A 21,082-nucleotide genomic window follows, 5' to 3' on the forward strand; every position below is an offset into this window, starting at 1 on the left:
TCATTTTTTTCATGACTGTGTTTTACCAGATCCAGGCTATGTAACAAACTGAAACAAAGTTGTAGTAGTAAAATGAGTAATTGAGTAATTCCAGCCACAGTATAGTTTAGTAAAAAGAGTGAGAAGTTGACAGTGACGGAATGGATAAGCACCTCCTTCATGTCTGTGATAATCATCTATAGTCCAGGTATGAACATATGGAAGGAACCCTCAACACTTGACAGAGATGACCCATGTCAGTGGGACTTCTTCACCCACAAAACTACAACTGCTTTTCTTTTTAAGAACTTGCCAATCAATTTATTGTGTAACTTCCCCATGAACAAACATGGTTGTTTCCCTGTCAAGAGAGAAGAAATTATAAAAAAAAAGATCCAATACAAACCATCTGAAAGATGTGAATACTAGTAATATCAGTTTTCACATTATAGATACTGATCACTTGATTTAAAAACCAAAAACTGAGGTTCACATTTAATAGTTATTTCAAGGTAGTGGGGTGTTAATCAAATCTAGTGTTGTGAACATACAAAATAAACAACTGATTAAAACAGGATGAAAGTAAATAAATCATACAAAGTCATAGTTTAAGTAACATGTTCTAAAGCACAACAGTTCTAAATTTGTCAATACTGATTGAAAATTTTTGATGGAACGTGACAACAGAACTGCAGTATACTCTATGCAAAGACACTAAACATTACAAATAGTTTGAGAGGAGAGTATTAGTTGGCGTGGTGTGTGGTGGAGAAGCACAGCTTCAGTGTGTAAGGGTAAGGCCCACCTGGAAGAAAACAGAAAAACAAAATATACATTTTAAAGATAAAGATCAAAGACAATACGAAGGGCTTTAAAATGTTCTGTATACAGTCATGGGAAAAATTATTATTCTTCAATTTCTTGTTCATTTTAATGCCTGGTACAACTAAAGGTACATTTGTTTGGATATATATAATGGTAACAATGCTCATAAGAGTTTAATTAAAGAGCCGATATCTAGACATTTTCCATGGTTTTCTTGATAATAACCAAAATCTATATCAAGAAAACCATTAAAATAGCTAGATATCAGCTCTTTAATTAAACTCTTATGAGCTATTTTTGTTGTTTTCATTATATTATGATATCATCATTATATATGTCCAAACAAATGTACCTTTAGTTGTACCAGGCATTAAATTGAACAGGAAACTGAAGAAAACAATGGTCTAATAATTTTTTCCACGACTGTATATCGTTAAACTACATGGCCAGCTTTTAAAAAAACTGTTTGTATTCTGTAATCCAATACACTTTATTTATATAGCGCGATTTTAGCAAACGCAAGGTTTCCAAAGTGCTGCACAAAAAGATAAACACAATAGATAACACAATAAAAAAGAATCAGTAAACAACGATAAGGATAAAATATAATAAGATAAAATAAAATGAACTGCCTGCACACAAAATAAAAGATGCATGTATACAGATAAAATGATAAAATGAGCTTTATCATGCTATAATGAGATGATGAGAACTTACTAGGGTTTTTCATCTGGTAATGGTTAATCAGAGCTAAGGCTTCCATGGCATCATTGATGGATTCCCACTCCAGAAGGCCAGATGAACTTCGCTCACCTTTTGTGCCACACAAGATGAGAGATTAGATTACCACGACAGATAATACTCAACTGTGTGTGTTAATGCATTGGACAAAAAAAGAGATATGTAGAGGTCTTAAGATCATTAATATACTAATGAAGCCACTAACAGCCATAATAGCAATATCCAAAACTAGCTTGAACGTAACCAGTGGTGGAAAAAGTATTCAGATCTTACTTAAGGCTACGTTTACATGATGACGGTCTGAACAGAAGACGCAAAAGTGGCGTCGCGTCTTTACTTTTTATTCTGCATTTAGACTAGCGTTTTTTGGGAGGAAATCTGCGTGCATACGGTGACGCAAGTGACGTGACGTGAGCAGATCTGAGCAGAGTTTTGTGTCTTGACAGTGTAGACGGACACGCTACGGCAAAGCGCATTACAGTTTTACACTCTGGAGGCTGGTTTCAGATTTTTGCGTTTTTTTGCCCCAAAAACGCCGTCACCGTCTAAACGAAAGGCACTTCCCATAAAATATTTTGTCGTTTTTACCCGCAAGCGTCCTTGTGTAAACGGGGCCTAAGTAAAAGTACTAATACCACACTGTGAAATGACTCCACTACAAGTAAAAGTCCTGCATTCAAAACTTACTGAAGTAAAAGTACAAAAGTAAAAGTACTTGTTATGTAGAATGGACCCACTCAGATTGTTTATATATTCTAAATATATTATTAGAGAATTTGTATTGATGCATTTATGTAAGCAGCGTTCTAATTTTGTAAAGATAGGGCTCATTTTAACTCCTTAATATACTGTTATGTTTAATTAAAAAAAAACAATAATGTAGGTTATATATATATAATATAGGCCTACTGTTATGAGGTTTTTTTATGTTAAATCTCAACCTAAAAAGTAACTAAAGTTGTCAGCTAAATGTAGTGGAGTAAAGAGTACAATATTTGCCTCTAAATGTAGTGGAGTAGAAGTATAAAGTTACATAAAATGGAAATACTCAATTAAAGTACAAGTACCTCAAAACTGTACTTAAGAAAAATACTTGAGTAAATGTACTTGGTTACATTCCACCACTGAACGTATGCAATGCAATTTTAACCCAATGAAATCTATGAATTACAACACTAACACTGATTGGGCCTTAACTTCATAAATCAGTAAATAATATAAATGCTACTTAAAATAATGAAAACAATTTCCTATGTGTCCAAAATTAAAGTTTATACACATGAGCAATTAATTTGGATTGAGTGGAAATGTTCTGCTTTTTCTACTCTGACACACATCTGTCCTCTCATTCATTGCTTCACTTTTTTAAAAACATAGCTGACACAATCCTCATTAATATAATTCATTGGACAACCAAAGCAATTTATTACTTAATTTGTTACTCACTCTTCCCAGTGAAAAGTTTCACACTTGTGGGGCTCTTGATTCCCAGTTCATCGCAGACCTGGAGGAAAAAGACCAGTTTCAGTGGAAATTTTAAAGCGATAGTGGTTAGAAAATCTATACTTTACAGATATAACCCTGGTGCGGTTTTTTTTCTCACCTGGTTGAAGATCTCTTCGGAGATGTCGGGCTGAGCGTTAAAGAAGTGCAGGACATTACTGGGGTGCTGGATTCGATTCTTGGCCGCCTGCTCTGGGGAGGTAAATCGGTTGTTGCGGGATCCGTGGAAATCTTTGAAGCTGCTGGTGTTGTCCTCTAACTGGTAGCACTGGCCTGGCACGATAGCCTGCTGCTTGGATACACTGTCAAGGAAAGGAAGTGGGTGATTCTCATGAACATGGTACAGCTCATAGCAAAACTCCAAAAGCACTGAATACATATTTTCTTTGATCCTTTACAACATATACAATCTAAAGTCACTGTTTAATATGAATTTATAATCTATTTCTTAAAAATTAAGGTATTTTCTGACATTTTTAGAGACACTGTGTGCAAAATTCATTAACACATTTTTAAATTAAAAAAAACAACAACAACAAAAGGTTCTTTTTTTTCTTTGGCAAGCACTTAAATATGCTCAAGTGTAGCGGGTATCACCAAAATGTATTTTATTAAAATATACACATTTTAATGCAAAGAATTCTATCATTACCGTAACATCAATTATCATCAATTCTCATACAAATTTTGTTCGTTATACGTTGTTAAAAACCATTATGTTTGATTATATTCTGTTAAATTATACATTTTTAAACAAATTTAGATTTATTTTTATTAAGTTTATTAAATATTTATTGTATACAAGTGTGGGGAAACCATGACATTTTTATCTGGACGCATTACAGTAATGAATTTGAGAGTCAAAAATATGTTTAAAAATATAGAAAATATTATTTTAACACAAAATGAATTATGGCAATATTGTTCATACATATAAAAGTGAAATATATTTAGTTTAATAAAGTATGTCCTTATAATCTTCACAGACATAACTTAGGCTGGCTTCATGACGATCACACAAGTATAGAATAGTATCTGTGTATCCAGCTCTGAACGCAGTTATCCTGTTTTGTAATAGTTTGGACAGCTTCTCTTACCAAACGTTGAGTTTCTGTCCGAAAAGGAAGTTGTTGTTGAGGTGAGTGATGGCCCTGTCCACTGAGTAACAGTCTCCCATCTCCACCATTGCTGCTCCAGGCTTACTCTTCATGAACTTTATCTGAAAGAAAAAATATTTTACGTTATTCTCCTACACCTCTCTACTTTTCATTTTGAGATACATAAGTTAATACAACTTAAATGACCTTTTTGTGTAAATGCGTACTTGTAAATGTGTATGGTGTCTGTAGTGACTGATATGTCGTATGTTCAAAATGAGGAAAATCAATAAAAAGAGTTGGGGGAAAAAAAACCATTCATAAATGCTCATTAAGACCTATTAGTAATGTTGGTAGCCTAATTTAGACACAGTAGGTTGTGTTCTTCATTATAAGACTGAAAAAAAGATTTGTGGCTTTATTCCCACATTTGTTTCTTTTTTTGGCCAACAATGACTCTTTTGTTAGGAAAGGTTTCCGACCCCTGCTCTAAGACCTCTCGCTCTTGGTAATTCATCATTTTTAATAAACCTGTTTTATTGTTTTTACCATCATTGACTGCTGTCTCCTCACTACTTTTAACTGACCAGAAGGGGTCGCAAGTCTCCAACTGCTTCAGTTACACAGCAAAGGCATTTCCAAAAATCAGAGGAGAATGTCAAGTTGAGCGCAGATCTGAACTCTACTTAGTGCAAATTTCTAGTTTACCAATATTTTTTTGCAATATTCTGCTTGAAAATGGACTAATAATTCATCATTCATTAGAATAGTTGCCAATTACCTTTCCATCAGTCAAATGGTCAAATTGTTGCAGCTCTTCAGGAAACTTTTGCCGTTGGTGAAGTGATTTAAGCATCAGCTTTTATCTTTTTCATATCTGAAGACTTGTCTGTTTGCCACTGCCTTTCAGTAATACTGCACTCTAACTTCTATTCCTTTGATATTTTAGATTTTTTAAAAATGTATATTTGACTGTCATTTTATATACGTCTCTTTCGAATGCTTTTAATGTCTTGTGTAAAGCACATTGAATTGCCCTGCTGTTGAAAGGTCCTATACGAATAAACTTGCCTAAAACCAACTGTCACTTCAGTGAGTGGTGTATTCGTTATCATTTCAACTTAAATCATTATTATCAATCAAACAAATTAATTATATTTGACTTTTTAAAAGGTAAAGGAGGATGCAGTCATCAAATTTTGGTGTCAAGAGCCCTTTTCATACTGCATTTCCGCAAAAGTGCCATAACGAAGCTCTGCTGTCATTTTGCCTCTGGGATAGGGCTGGGAGATGTATCGATATAAAAAATATATTGATATATTTTTAAATGTGATATGGAATTATATCCATATAGTGCTTTCTATATAAATGCTGCCCTTGTCATATTTAGTTCTTTTGTAATGTTTGTTATTCTTTTCTCATATAAATATATTTATTTCAGAAAAAGATTGGCCTATTTGATTTCATAGGCTATTTTCATCTAAGATATTTTTCCATTTAAATGTTCGCTTTGTGGAGCTTCGATTTTAAAAAATAAGAGAAAAAAAGCTACTCCTGTTTTTATACAGTATTTATGTTCCCTTAAATAAACAATATATATATAAATATAAATATTTGGCTTTGACCGAACATTTGCTCTAACTTTGCAATAAAAGTATCTATCTATATATAACTATATCTATCTATCTATCTATATATATATATATATATATATATATATATAGATATAGATATTGATATTCAGCCTAAATATATCAGGATATGACTTTTGGTCCATATCGCCCAGCCCTACATTCAAATTGAAGGTGAAACATGACAGAGGCGTAATTATGGTAGCTAGAAACTAGAGTGTGTAAGAGGACAATGACAATAATGCCGTCAGGCTGTTTGTTAGCGTCATGTCTCTCACCCTCTCTACATTTCCGTAGAGGCAGAAGATGTTGAAGACCTTGTCTGCGTTGACCTTCCCTGGCTCGAGGCCATAAACCATAAGGACCGGGGAGTCGGCGTGTGGACCGTACTCAGGAGGCGGTGGTCCGTAACCAGGGCCGTACCGCTGGCTGCCACGACCACGGCCACCCATACCTGGCCCCATGCGGTGGGGAGGAGGGGGACCGTAGCTGTCTTCATTGTAGCCATGGTAACCTCCTTGAGGTCCACCTTAATTAGAGAAAAAAAATGATAGCTACAGATACTGTATTGGAATGTGAGCCATCTTTGTAAATGTCAGACCAGATTACTTATGGAATATTTACCGTAATCAGGTGGGTGATCTCCCAGAAGAGCAGGCTGCCTCTGACGTTTGTTGGGATTGGCATTGGGATCTAAAATAGTAAAATAAAAGTTGCCTATCAAAGAGCTTCTCTTCTAAAGGTACAAACAGGCACCTTACCTACTATGCACTAATAAGGGACAAGGTTGTGACTGACATGCAACATTTAAAGTGTTAAAACAAACTGCAGGCTCTATTTTGCTAATCTAATAGGTGACATAATGGAGATTTTTTTTAGCTGTAAGCTTGAAAAATAGGTTTCAAATAGTTTTCTAAAATAGACCTCCTATATCAGCCATCCAAGTACAAACACACACGCACACACACCTTGTGAATTGTTCCAATTGCCTTCCCCATCAGCATCTGTGCAGGTACACATACACACACGTCAAATCCAAATAAACATTAAGAGTAGAAATTTGGCAACACTGTTAATACATCCTATGCAATTAAATGGAATAGAAACATTTAGGTAGAAGATCAGAAAGTACATTATGCATCAGTGCATGAGGTGCTATGAGCAGCACCTGCAGTCTAAGTATGATTTATTGGAAATTATGAGAACTATACATTTATTTAAAACCAGGATTAGACAGACGTGTAACATCGAAGTGAACTGTCAAATATTTTGCATAAAGTAAAATTACCCCAACATTGGATTTTCTTTGTAAAAAACAATCTCCCACATGCTCCATTTAATAAAAGAAGAGGTGACCGTTTCTTAGAGCCACCTCCTGAAGTTTAGCAAATCAACAATCTAGCCATAAAAATTAATTATGAAAGTGGAATTGAATGTTCCAATTTAAATTTGAGTTACTTTTTCAATAAATATCTATTCCGGTTATGAACATTTGTGAAGTCAGAACTGCCCGTCTGCACAGATACTGCAATTCACAGATACATCTCAGTTTACAAAACTTTAGGAAGATGCAGCCCTGCCATAATTAAAGTACCCTCTTGTTAAGTAACGTAGTGTCTAGGAGTAATCAACACTTCCATACTGGCACACTTGCAAACATATTTCGCATTAGTTTGGTCGAACAGATTCTGGTGGTTACAGTTATCTCATGACATCAAACTGATTTCACATCTAAAAACAGAAAATAGATTCAGTGCATATTGTTTCTTAAAAAATAAAATGTATATCTGCAGTATATTTATAATGTGCATGGACACTGCAGGTACACACTGTGACATGAACATAGTAAAAGCCTTTATGTATCTTAGTTCCATTATATCCTTACCTAAGCAAACAAACCTCCTGTTGTTATGCCATCAAAGCGTGTCACCACCAGGTGTGACAGCAACCTCAGAACTGGGCTAAAAAAAATTAAACAACCACCACTAAAACCAAAATCCACATCTGTAAAATAAAGTTCCTAATTGTATGTCTGACTGTTTCACTTCCTTATTTAACCTATGTCAGGGGACGCAACCTTTGCTAACAAAAGAGCCATTGTTGGCCAAAAAAAGAGAAAAATAAACTTGGAATGGAGCTTTACAATGAAGAAAAAAATGTCTTAATTGAAATCTAAATTAACCTACCAACATTACTAATAGGTCACAATGAGGTGTTATTAATATGGTTTTGTCAGATTGCAGGGAGGACCTAAGTGCAAATTAGGGGCTAGACTAGTGAGAAATATGTCAGGAAAGCTAGCCTGGCGAGAGAAACTCAAAACTAGACTTGAATTTGGCAAAATGTAGAGGTTAAGGAGACGGACCGCAGACTTTCATAAACTGTGATGCACATTTTAGTTAATATTTTAGACAAAAAAAATGTTTTACTGCTGATTATAAACCACACATTTTTACAATTGAAGAATACAACTTGATTTGGGCTTACACCAATGATTAAAGTTAAAATGGAAAGAAATAACTTATTTCGTATCAGTTTTTGGTCACAGTCACAGGGAGCCACTGTAGAAGGCCTGAAGAGCCACAGGCTGCCAACCCTGACCTAGGTTTACTGAGGTATCAAAGCTAAGACTTTTAACTACTGACTGGCACCACTTATTCCCTCATTGGTAACCCAATTTAAGGTAGTATGATGAGACAGCCATAAATGTAGCAAGATGTTAGGAAAAAATATTGTCCATATTATTGATGTAATCTGTTGTTTGCTGGTGTTACTGGGCCTGTATCGTATTGTAGTGTTTACATGTCGGCTTAACAACAGTCATGTTTTAGTTTCAAAATAACTTTTAACCATCAAGTCAGATTATTCATTCATTTCTGTCGAGTACTTACAGCACCACACATGGAGCATGGGACACAGTGGGCAGGTAAGGGGCAGTCTTCAGCAAGGATGCTACCCGCCAACCTCTTGACTCCAGCCTCAACTCATTCTCCCTCTTCAGTCTTTTCTTCCTTCCCTCCTTCCTTCCTTTCCTTGCATCCCCACCACCAGAGAGAAAAGTGCATCCACACATCCGTGCTTGGTTTTGACTTGCTGCCGGTTTGTTTTGAAAGTTGCTATTAGAGGCTCATTTCCAGCTTACCGTGCTCTGACCACAAAGCAGGACATTTGCACCGTTTGAGAATGGGCTGTCTGTCCGCAGACACACTGAGCCAAACCTGCATCACACGGGAGGCGTTAAAGGCATCACTATGGGCCAGTGCAAAAAAAGGGAAAATGAAACAACGCAGAAACAACACAAGAACAGCACAGAGAGAAGGAGGGAAAAGGGGAAGAAGGTACAGGGGAAAAAAACAGAACACCAGAGTCCATAAATGTGGAAAGCTTTAGGAAAGGAGTTTGAATCTGTTTGTCTCTGTGCTTGTATGCTTGATAGGTGTCTGATGCTTGTGTCTTCATAGGCCCCCCCGTGGATATTTCTTCTCATGTAAAAATGGACGCTCTCATGATGCTTGCTTATTTGGTTTAATAGCTGTCAGCCACTTGCAAAGTGAAAAGGCATCTAGTGCTTGACAATTAGTCATCTGGAATATCTGCGTGATGATGTGCTGTCATGGCGGTTCAGCTGTGTGTTGCCTTGGATATTCAGCTCGTTGTGTGGTCATGTTGTGTTTCGGCACAGGAAGGTGGAGACGAGCGGTATTAGCATCTGAGAAAGAGAATGGCCTCTTTTTTTGTTTACTGCCCCAGTGTGTGGTATCATCTTTTTCCCTGGTCGGGCTGAGTGTGTCCTCCCTGTGGTTGTGTAATGGCAGGCACATCCCAAGGACCAGGAGGCGTGGCCACAACGACCACACACACCTGACTCCCGCCCTCATCATCAATGTGTTGTGTCAAAAGTGGTGACTCCTCAGGGCTCTGCAGATGAGATGTGCTGTACTGGTAAAGAGCTGGTGGCAGATGCTTATCAATCTATCAACATCAGTCTGTGGTGGATATGCGAGGTGTCTGTTCGCGTGGCCTTGGCAGTATTTCTGTCCCTCAAACTGAAATGGTGGCTACTGTCCCCCACCAAAAATAAAATGGACTCCCATGTCAGGTGGTGGAGATAGGGTGATGATGGACTTGGAATAAGGAAGTACTGAGTTGAGGTTGTGTTCCAGTATTTGTTGCCCCACTGTGTCCGATGTATGCCACAGAGCAGATTTACATGAGTTGTGGCTGTGGGTGCTGTTATACTGTAGCTGTAGAAGCCGTTGTGTCTGCTTAGAGGTTGAGGTAAGCCTGTATGAGTTTGCACAGTGAGGACACAAGGAGTACCTCTGGTTCATAAGGCAGCTCAAATGGAAAATAGAATAGCGACATAGATGTCAAACACCTGTATAAAACTTGAAATGTACATGTTGTGATCCTGGTTGTGTGAAAGAAAAAACTACATCAGTTTACAGTGTTTGGCTGAAAAAAAAAATTTCAATACAGATACACTTAAGTCTGTAATCAAGTTTAAAATCACAGCAAAATCCTACAACTGAACATATAGAACTAAGGCAAATGTGAATTGCAGTATTGTCTTCTCCATCCCACACCCTGAAGTCAGATAAACTAAGGGTTTACCTACGTGCATTTAGCACTATCCTGTATTTTAACCTGTATTCTGGCCATTGACGTGGTAAAGTCTCTGTCATCACAATGTGCCATGTGTCTGATTAAGTTTCTGTCATGGAGGTTTCAGGCATGCAATGATGCTGATTACATCAACAAAACACATATCCAATATCAAATGGTTCAATCCTTTAAAAAACCTTCATGTTCACAGTATCTGGCTTTTGCAAATGTTCATCCTGAGTATTAACACAATTTTTTTGACTCTACCAATATTGACTTAAAGACTGAACAATGTGAATGACACTATCAAGTGTGTTTCCAATATAAGTTTTACATTAAAAAAGGTCCCATGAAATGAAGAATGTTCTTGTGTCCCAGATCTGTTGTTCCACCATCAAATGTTGCATGCAAAAACAAACCAAAATAATCTAACCTATCGTTACACTCATTCAAGTAATGCTAACACCCAAAACACAGTTGGGTGTTTAATCCTCAGTCATTGTTCCGTTTATGGCCCACCTTCCCTCCAACACATCATCAAGTCTTACTCTAATGCAGAAATACTTGTTGAGTACATCAAAAGCCTGGCAAATGGTTCAGATCTACCCACGGAGTCGTTTCATGGGACCTTTAACCAGAGGTGTGCCGAGTGGTCTCACAAGTCAACTCAGCTGGCTAGTGCAATGTCTAATATAAGCTATGAGAAAATCTCCACTATGTTTGAAGGAATGCTCAGAGGTGTGATAGTCTTTGTAGTGTAGAGTAGGCAGGGCTGTGAGGTTGTGTCACTGTGACATGCTCTATAGGGAATGTGAACCTATGTGAAGAATGGTGCGCCTGCGCTGCTGTGACGGGTGCGTTGGGCTTTTCACATGCATGAGGCTGGAATTGAGGTTGGCTGCCGTTGAGGTTGCTCCTCATGCCCTTACTTTGAGCCTGCTGTGTGGCGAGAAAATGCATGAAGACTGTGAGGGCATCACAGGAATATTGCCCGTGAACACAGAGTAGTGAAAACCACGGTGAACGGTGGAAGGAACCATTCATCTGTGATCAATGGCAATACCCCCAGAGGTGGAGAAACCTAACCATCCCATACAGTGGAATTAGAGGAAAAGAGGAAGAAAAAAGGGGAAGGAAGGGTTGGGGACTGCATGTTACCTTGGCCACTGAGATTTGGGTTTGTATAGTCCCAGGTGTCCTGGTCGTTCTTGAAGACATTGAGGCGTGCTGGCTGTGAATGGGATTATTACATAATCAAGACTAGTTTCATCTCACTAACATGAATGTAACAGGCACAAAAGGGTGATTCTCATGAACATGGTACAGATCATAGCAAAAATCCAATACATACTTTATTTGATCCTTCATAACATATACAATCTAAAGTCACTGTTAAATATGAATTTATCATCTATTTTTAAATGTTATGGTATTTTTAGAGACACTGAGCAAAATGCATTACCATAACACATTCTTTCTTCCTTTTTCTTTGGCAAGCACTTAAATATGCTCAAGGGTAGCTGGTATCACCAAAATGTATTTTATTAAAATATACACATATTTAAATGCAAACAATTCTATCATTACCGTTACATTTAACAATTTTTTCTCATCGATTTTCATTCAGATTTTGTTGTTTATACATTGTTAAAAACCATTATGTTTGATTATATTCTGAATTAATTGATTAATTAAATTCTAAATTACACATTTTTAAACAAATGTATATTTATTTTCATAAAGTTTATTAAATATTTATTGTATACAAGTGTGGGGAAACCATGACATTTTTATCTGGACGTATTATGGTAATTTGTGAAATTTGAATTTGTGAATCAAAAATAGGTTTAAAAATATAGAAAATATTATTTTAGCACAAAACAAATAATTGTGCCTCATTATGGCTATATTGTTCATTCATATAAAAGTGAAATATACTTAGTTTAATAAAGTATGTCCTTATAATCTTCACAGACATAACTTGATGAGAATCAGCCAAAGGTTGATTAGACGTATCTTACCTTGGCATACTCGATCTTTAGAGTGCAGCAGCCAGAGTAGATGTCTGCCCCGTTCAGAGAGGCTTTGGCCCTCTGAGCACTTTGGACTGAATCAAACGTGGCAGGAGTGAGTTAAGGTGAGGTAAGATTATATATTTTGAGGGCCAAAGTTTAATTAACACATTTACAGTTTTAAAAAATGTACAATTTTATTTATGTGGCCTATAAAAAAGGCAATTATTGAAAAGGATATTCCACCATGGCCTGAACACCGTTCTTTCTGAAGATGACGATCCTCTGTACAGGACCGCAGTTGTTACAAATAGTGTAGAGCACATCCTGCAGAGGCACACAGAAAACTCATTCAGTGACATTAACTAACATCAACAAAGTGTATTATGACGAAAAACAAGGCCATGCAGATGCTGAAGAACAGGTCTGTGTGCTTTAATGTACTCACAACACCTAGTCCTAACATTAGGGGTGTGACGATACACTCAGCTCACGAGAAGAGACACGATATTGGGTTCACGAGAACGAGACGAGATTTTAAGAAAACTACAATGACACAATATATGACTGGACCAACAGACTTATTTAACAGAGTTGCACATGCATTATGAAATGTTTTATTATAACTCTTTACATGCATGATGTAAGCATGAGCTTTTAATAAACTAAGACTGATTTTTAACGCGACAAGAAATATCGCCAAGTTTAATCTTGCGAGGTCTCGTGGTGTGAGCTCACACCCCTACCTAACATCCCTTTATTTAAATGACGCCAGGCCATTTATATTTGAAAAGTCAGCATTGCAAACCTCCTCTCTCTTTCTTGATTTTGACCTGTTCCAGCACCAGGTTCGGGTTTCTGCTTGTACACACACTCACTCCAACGTAACTGGTTTCATGTACTTTGTTGTAATGTAATGTAATGTTTTGGTGTACTTTATCATCACACTCCTTTGTTCTCTGTGTCAGGTAGAAGTTCCTACAACTACACACGTAATCATGCAGAAAGGGATACTTCAATCTGCTATGTCTACAGTCTCCCAGACAACACTAGTATGTTAGATTGTTTGTAACAGTTGGTTATTAGCCAATCTAAACAAACGCTTTCTGTAAGTGGTCTAACTTGTTAGTTTTGTTTCACACCTTGATCTGGCAAATTCTTAGTAACTTAGCCGCTGAATAAAACAAAGCAGGCCCTCTTCTCTCACGTCTCACTTTTTTCAGTAATGAAAAAGAACAAAAAGTATTGATATAGAACCAAACGGATAAGGAGTAGGGGTGGGCAATATGGCCCTAAAAGAATATCACGATATTTCAGGGAATTTTGACGATAACGATATATTTGATGATATGACAAAATACTAAAAAACATAGTAAATATATTTTTTATTATTTCAAGAACAGAACAGCCCAATTTTAAATGTCAGAATTGTAACAGTTTACCTTAAAAATATTTAAAAAACTTCAGACTCTGTGTAAATAAAAATTGCACAACCAAATAAAAATCAACCACAAATCTTAATTGTAGTGTAAAGTGCCTATAAGAAACAGAAACATTAAATAAAAATGCAAATGTAAAAAGTGATACATAAAATGCTGCCTCAAAAAAAAGTAGCTATCCAGTTAGCTATGGCATGCACAACACAGTCACAGATTCTTTGTCAAGAAGACAAGCATATTCACTGTATCAGGCTTAAGTGCTGACCTTTGGCAGGTCACAATATTGCCTCCTGTGCTAAACAGCCTTTCAGAGGCTGCACTGGTGGCTGGGATGCACAAGTATTTTTTTGCTAAACGGCTGACCCGAGGAAAGTTTAGGACACTTTAAGTAGCTGGTTAGCTCAGCCTCAATTACCCCTCTTTCAGACTGTCCAGTCTTGTCAGTGGTTGGCCTCTTGAAAAAGCTTCCAAGGGTCTTCTTTGGTCTCTTGGCATTGGTTGCGGTGTCTTCTGCTGATCCTGAAGCCTGTAATGGAGTTTTAGAGGTAGATGTGCTGCTCTGCTCTGGCACAAACAATTCCATCTCTTGAACTGCTCTGGCAGTCATGACCTGGATCTCATCTTGGCTCATGTACTGTGAGCGGAAGCGTGGGTCAAGCATAGTTGCCATACTAAGCAGGGCCTCAACCTCAGGGTATTCATACTTGCTGTTCAAGTACTCCAGTATTGAGCTCTTTATTTTCTTGGTGAGGTCTGTGTCACTCTCCTTTTCATGTAGTAGCTCAGTGTTGAACAGCTGAAGTACAGGTTTCAAGCATGAGACAGTTACATAGTCCTCAGCAGACAAAGCATCTGTGAATTCTAGGAGAGGACCAAGGGCCTTGCTCACAGAGTCAAGAACCTCCATGTCTTGCCACGTCAGGACTAGGTGCCTTGTTGACTTGTCAGCAGCCAAGACCTGTGTGATGGCCTTCTCTTGTTCCAGCAGCCACTAGATCATCTTTTGCCTGGATCCCCATCTCGTGGGAGATTCTGTTATGAGTTTATGTTCAGGCAGGCCCACTGCCTCTTCCAACTGTAAGAAAAAACACCAACAATCTTTTTGCTGACTCCCACTGCTCTGTCAATCCTAGTGTCCTTAACACTTCTCTCTGCAGATAAGAGAAAGAGAGAGATAATTTCAATATATATTTAACATTACATTCATTTTAACATCCTTAAATGATAGTAGGCATAGTGCACATCACAGACCACCCCTTGTGAAAATAAAACTATTATTTTTATTTATTTTTTGGGTCTATATTCCCATACATTTCCAGTAAGATATTCTATATCTGTAATCAGTGGTGGAATACATTTTCAGATCCCTTACTTCAGTAAAAGTACTAAGACCACACTGTGAAACTACGTCACTACAAGTCCTACTTAGGACTCACTTAGTTAAAAGTACAAAAGTATAAGAGTTAAAATGTACGTTCAGTATCAAAAGTAAAAGTACTCCTTATGCAGAAATGGCCTCACTCAGATCGTTTAATATATTCCAAACATATAATTGAATTATTATTTTTGATGCATTTATGTTAGCAGCATTTAGTTTTGTAAGGAAATTATGCATTTTAAAAACTGAATATAGTGTTATGAGGTTTAATTAATTTAAAAAAGTCTAACAACTTTACATTGATCTTTTTTTAATGTAAAATCTTGACCTAGAAAGTAATTAAAGCGGTCAGTTTTGGGTAAATGTGGTTAGTTATATTGCACCACTGTCTGTTACATAAGATCCTTGTTAGAGTAAATATAATTAGGCTACATAGTTCAGGCCAGGGCTGTTTTTTTTTGTTTTTTAACTCACTCACGTTTGATAGGCTTAAGATCATCTACATCAATTGAGGTCTGTTAAGCCTCAAAGCAATAGGGGCGTTATGAGTAATTTAGTATGTACATTAATATTTAATTGTATGGTAAGCGATAAAGGAAACTTACCAATGGTAATGTGAAGACGATGGCCGATACACGCCAATCTCGTCCAGTTATTCAGTGCGACAGCTTTGACAACGTTTGCTCCGCTATCTGTTGTCACACACACCCGTTTCTCTTCTTTGAGATGCCACAACTGGAGAAACTCCCTCAAACCACTCGCTATGTTTTCCCCGGTGTGGTCTTCGGGAAAGTAACTCGTCTGGAGGCAGGAGTTGCACAGCTTCCGGTAGACAGTGTGGCCTCTACCTTTGCATGGCTTTCTCTGTACATATCAGGGAGTGCAGTCTTTGAAAAATATTTCCGTCCTGGGATGTTATATCTGGGGTCGAGCTTTTTAACGAGCTGTTTAAAGCTGTCCCGCTCGACAGTTTGAATAGGCATCATATCTTTAGCCAAACAAAATGTGATGGCTTCGGTAATTTCCTTCCAGCGTCGACTTTTTTTTTTTTTTTTTTAAGGAGTGCTACCTACGAGAGATTCGGCGATGCTAGGCTGAGTCAGTGTATGCGGTCTGCTCGTTGAATGTGTTGCCGTTGTTGCTGTGCTCTCCTCATACTCCTTCCAGTGCTTCTGTTTGAGGTGGTGAAATAAGTTTGATGTATTGCCCCCCTTTGATGCAATGGTCCTCTTGGTCTTCCCACTTCTTACATATTATGGTTGTTTGTTGTACATCTTCTTTTTTTGAAACCAAACCAATTCCACACTACTGAAGTCGCTCCCCTCTTTGGAACTAATTCATCCACCGCGGCAGCGGCACCGCTGGTTTGGCTCTCCGCCATGCTTGTTTTCAATGCGCTGCGACTGCGTGCGTAACGATTTGACGTCACTACGGCAAGAAGTAGGAACGTTGCCAATATCGCGATATGCATTTTTTTTTACCCATAAAAAAATATACTGGTATAATCGTGAACGATATGATATGGCACACCCCTAATAAGGAGTATTCATAAAATTGTAGGCTATATCTCATTCCTAGTCACTGCACACATGATGGTTAATATTTATAATCAAGTTACCGTGGTAATAGGATAGATGGGGTTTATGATGGTGAGCAGCAGCACATTGTTGACACTCCGGGTGTCGTCCGAGTCTCCTGGCCGGGAGATCTTCTGGCTAGTGGAGTAGTTGATGAAGGCAGGGTGACCTGCGATGTACACCTGGTTCTCTGCTGCATATGTAACAGCATTGCAGGAGCCATTCATGTCCTCATACTCCACCAGGGCCTGGCGCTTCTTGGGCATCATAACCACATAACTGTTAATAGATATTTTAAAAAGAAAATTAGGCTAGGTTACTGAACCAAGTTTCATTATTAAAAAGCACGAGTCACAAAAATGTTTAAAATCATTGGCAACATGGTTGAACTTAGTTACTGATGACTCTGCCTCTACACAGTTTTTAGCTCCATGCTTAACTTAGGTTTACTAGTGTGTAGAGCTGCAACAATTATTTGAATAATCGAACAATACCTGTTAAATTAATCGTGAACTATTTTGATAATCGAATAATTGGTTTGAACAGTTTTTTTAAAGACAAAATTCTCTGATTTCAGCTTCTTCAATGTGAATATTTCTGGTTTCTTTGTTTCTTTATGACAATAAACAAAACAAGAAAAACAAGAGATTTGAGGACGTCATCTTGTGGTTTGGGAAACACTGATTGATATTTTTCAACATTTTATTGACCAAACAACTAATCGATTAATCATTTAAATAATCAACAGGTTAATCGATAATGAAAATAATCGTTAGTTGCAGCCCTACTAGTCTGCACAGTCCACATATTAAACACTAGGCAGCCGTTTTCAGCAGACACTCTCAGATAAGCTGATTGTATGCTATGTGTTCAGTATGGTACTGAGCAGATAAGCAGCAACTAGTGTGGCTGTTGAAAAATTAAGCGTCTAACAGGCTAAAGACCAAGACAGTTTATAAAGGATATGGCAAACTAAAACAAGCAGTGCTCCCTCTCTCAGATGTGGTATGTTAGAAATAATCTGTTATTCTGTCTCTGTTAACGTACGTTCCTATCTATGCATGCATAATTCACTGTCTCGGTGTGTGTGTCCTCTCTGTGCATGCAAGACGCTTTGATATAATGATCATGTGCCAATATTGTTTTAAAACTATGATTAAACTTTATAAATGTACTGCATCTGCTTTAACTTCCTATGTCCCATTAAGAGTAAGATTCTATAATCACAAAAATATATGTTTTATTGTTTTGTTGCAAAATCTGTGTCTCCAGTAATATCTCTGCAAGTCCTATCAAGGCAGGAGTTTGTGTTTTGAAATTTTTGTTAACAGGTCAGGTCACAGACATGATGTGCTGAGCAGAAAGATAACTGTCTTCTCTGCTTGGTGACATGACGTGTCCACGTATGCAATAAACTGACAAATCAGCGGATTGAAAGGAGGCGACTTCTGGAGAGATCTACCTACATTCTTATTAAACCTCTGTTAGGATATAAAAAAGGTTCAAGGGAAAGTAGACTGGTCCAGACCTCATGAACTGACCAGCCTAATGTGATGTCAGGGATGTGTATATTGAACCCAGAGACTCTGTAACCTGCACATTTTTTGACGTATTGTAATAAAATGTTAAACTGAGAACTGGGACGTCTCCTGCTCATCATTCCCCATCAAATGATCAGCGCAGAGAAATAGGTGAGGATTTTGTGTTGGAGTCAGATAATTTAATTTTTTAAGGTTTCCTCAATGCATTTCTCAACAGTTATCTATAACATCACGTTAGACCACAGTGTGGCCCACTGACTAGGGTTGTCAAAAGTATCGATACTAAAACGTTGTATCCGGATACAATACTCATTTTCAAAAGTATTGCGTATCTGAAGCTTGTTATCATAGTTGCAGTTTCTATTTGCACAACTGTTTTTTATTATAAATATTTAACCAGTGGTTCTGTTAATTTTTACAGGTTGCATTTTTCTTGTTTAATAAAAATATTTCTGTTAAATTTTGGGGTCTTAGGTTTTATACTTGTGGTATCGAAAACGGTATCGAGTATCGAATATTTTCCCGAGTATCGTATCGAGTTGAATATTTTAGTATCGTGACAACCCTAGCCAGGACTGCGTGGTCTGTGAGTCCTATTATGTGGTCTTTATAAATGGTCACACATCAGGTGCCACCAATTACCTGATTGCTCCAAACTCCTGCAGGGCTTCCACCAGGTCAGCCTCCATGATCCCATCCACCAGGCCCCTAATGTGCACCACCGGGGAGGGTAGCGGTTTATGAGGGTCATCGTAATTCTCCTGCAAAACGACATAAACATGCTTGTGGGGTCATAAATACTACCACCTCCGATAGATATGGGATGGAGAGGACAACTTTAGAGATGCGTAGCTCATGAGCTAAATAGCAGCTCAAGCCATTGAGTGTTAACCCTCTGGGCCCACTAGGGACATTTTCAGCCATATTTGTCATTTTTCACTTTTGTTTTGGCAATAATTTTGGCTGTGATACTGCAAATTACATGAGTTTTTGGAAGGATTTCTTTCTTGATATATTTGGAAATTAAAATTTCAATTTTGCTGATGTGTTTATAATACACTGTGTACAAATGTACTACCCTTTCAGGCCATTTGGGCTAAAAATGTCCACCTCCAAAAAAATGCTATAAAAACTTTAAAGATTAATAGTTTTTTCTACTTTTTCTGCATTAACCTCTTAAACAACTTCTGCCCTGCTCAAAATGACCAAACATTCAATGATTTTGAGGATTTAAACCCTTTAAATGCCAGTTTGCACAATGTCATTGTTTTTCAAAGAAAAAACACAAAAAAATGTAGTTATTTTCCATAAAATACATAATTTTTGGTTAGGGCATTGGTTTTTATCACAGCCTTGGATATGTCAAAGATTAACCCTCCGGAGTCACCAAAAGCGTCATGCTTTGACTGCTTCATCACATCCAGACTAGAAAACAAAGCAGCATGGAGCCCTACTGTAAATTTACCTCTAAAGTTCTGGCAGTAAACTCCATGAGGCCAGTTTCAGTTTGATGATGATATACCAAGTAAAACTGGAGACAAGCTCAAATATATTTTGTATAAAATGATAGAACTGGATGTAACCCTCTTATATGATATATTTGCAACCTTTGTTCGCATTTGCAACATTTCAAATTCTTAATTGAGCAGGATAGTGTTTTGAAAGCAGAAAATAGATTCAAAATCACATTTTATGTTGGGCTAAAGGACTACAAAAAGCCACAAAATGACCAAAAAAAGCCACTAAATGACCAAAAAAAGACAGAAAAAGCCACAAAATGACTAAAAAAAGACATAAAAATGACACAAACTGACCGAAAAAGACACTAATAGCCCTAGACTCCATAGAGTTAAGAACAAAATTGATTTTGATGCATTTGGCGTTTATATAGCATTTTATGGAGGTGGACATGTTCAGCCTGAAAGGGTAAATTAAAGTGTCCCAGAGGGTTAAAACAGGTTATTATCGTTACTAACATTACCGTCACGTTGAATGAACGTCTGACACATGAATGAGACCGTCTCACCTCATTTCTCTGTAAATGAACAGCATGTGGTTCACTGACACACTATGCTCAGCACAGAACATGTCAGTAATGTGTCGTTGAGGATCTGTATTATGATAATAGTTTATAAACGCCTCAACGTGTCCTAGCTTTATGTGACTCGGTTAGCTACTGAGCTAGCTGTAGCTGCTAGATCAGCACTACTTTGCCAAGCTGAATTTACGTCTTAAAAGAACAAATACAGCGCATTTTATCACAGTTGGACACTAACAACCGGGAGCAGAAGGAAAGCCTCACCGTTGTCATTCCTCCGTCCTCGGTTTTCTGTCTCTTCGTCGCTCTGCCGCCTTCTCCGTAGAATCGGCCCGCAGCAGCAGCCATGTTGTCCTGTCCCCTGTGCCGGGCTGTTGATGCGTTCAAGACGTGTGGGAACGCGGAACACTGTTTAAACCGCTGAGAGACAATACTGAGAATAGCCGTTGTCCAATTGGGTGTTTTCGGTTGGAGTTCCGGGTATCACATTTTTATTATTAAGTTGGGAGAGAGATTAAAATAATTCTACATTTTCTAGACACATGTGACCCTCCCAAATGGTAATCAAACATTCTGATTTCAGTATGACTGTCTTTTTTGTCTTTACATGCCTTTTTTGTGATGTATTTATCCAGGGTGCTCGTTTTATCGTCTCCATTGAATGCAGCAGAGCAGCAAACGTTACGCACGTTACAATCATAGACTGTATATCGATC

General features: G+C 37.6%; 1 protein-coding gene across 1 annotated transcript; it reads right to left on the reverse strand.

Moving 5' to 3' along the window:
* Positions 1 to 462: 462 nt before the first annotated feature.
* hnrnpl (heterogeneous nuclear ribonucleoprotein L) lies at positions 463 to 20,738 on the reverse strand. Its single transcript, XM_059351550.1, has 14 exons — positions 20,631 to 20,738; positions 18,971 to 19,089; positions 16,829 to 17,066; positions 12,635 to 12,720; positions 12,403 to 12,499; positions 11,540 to 11,612; positions 6,745 to 6,780; positions 6,401 to 6,469; positions 6,055 to 6,305; positions 4,146 to 4,267; positions 3,149 to 3,350; positions 2,992 to 3,049; positions 1,522 to 1,617; positions 463 to 784 (listed from the first exon to the last, which is right to left on the reverse strand). The coding sequence occupies exons 1-14, from the start codon at positions 20,712 to 20,714 to the stop codon at positions 726 to 728; spliced, it is 1,590 nt and encodes a 529-aa protein (XP_059207533.1). The 5' UTR covers positions 20,715 to 20,738; the 3' UTR covers positions 463 to 725.
* Positions 20,739 to 21,082: the final 344 nt, after the last annotated feature.

This window comes from Centropristis striata, chromosome 15, assembly GCF_030273125.1.
Source record: "Centropristis striata isolate RG_2023a ecotype Rhode Island chromosome 15, C.striata_1.0, whole genome shotgun sequence".
Taxonomy (NCBI): domain Eukaryota; kingdom Metazoa; phylum Chordata; class Actinopteri; order Perciformes; family Serranidae; genus Centropristis; species Centropristis striata.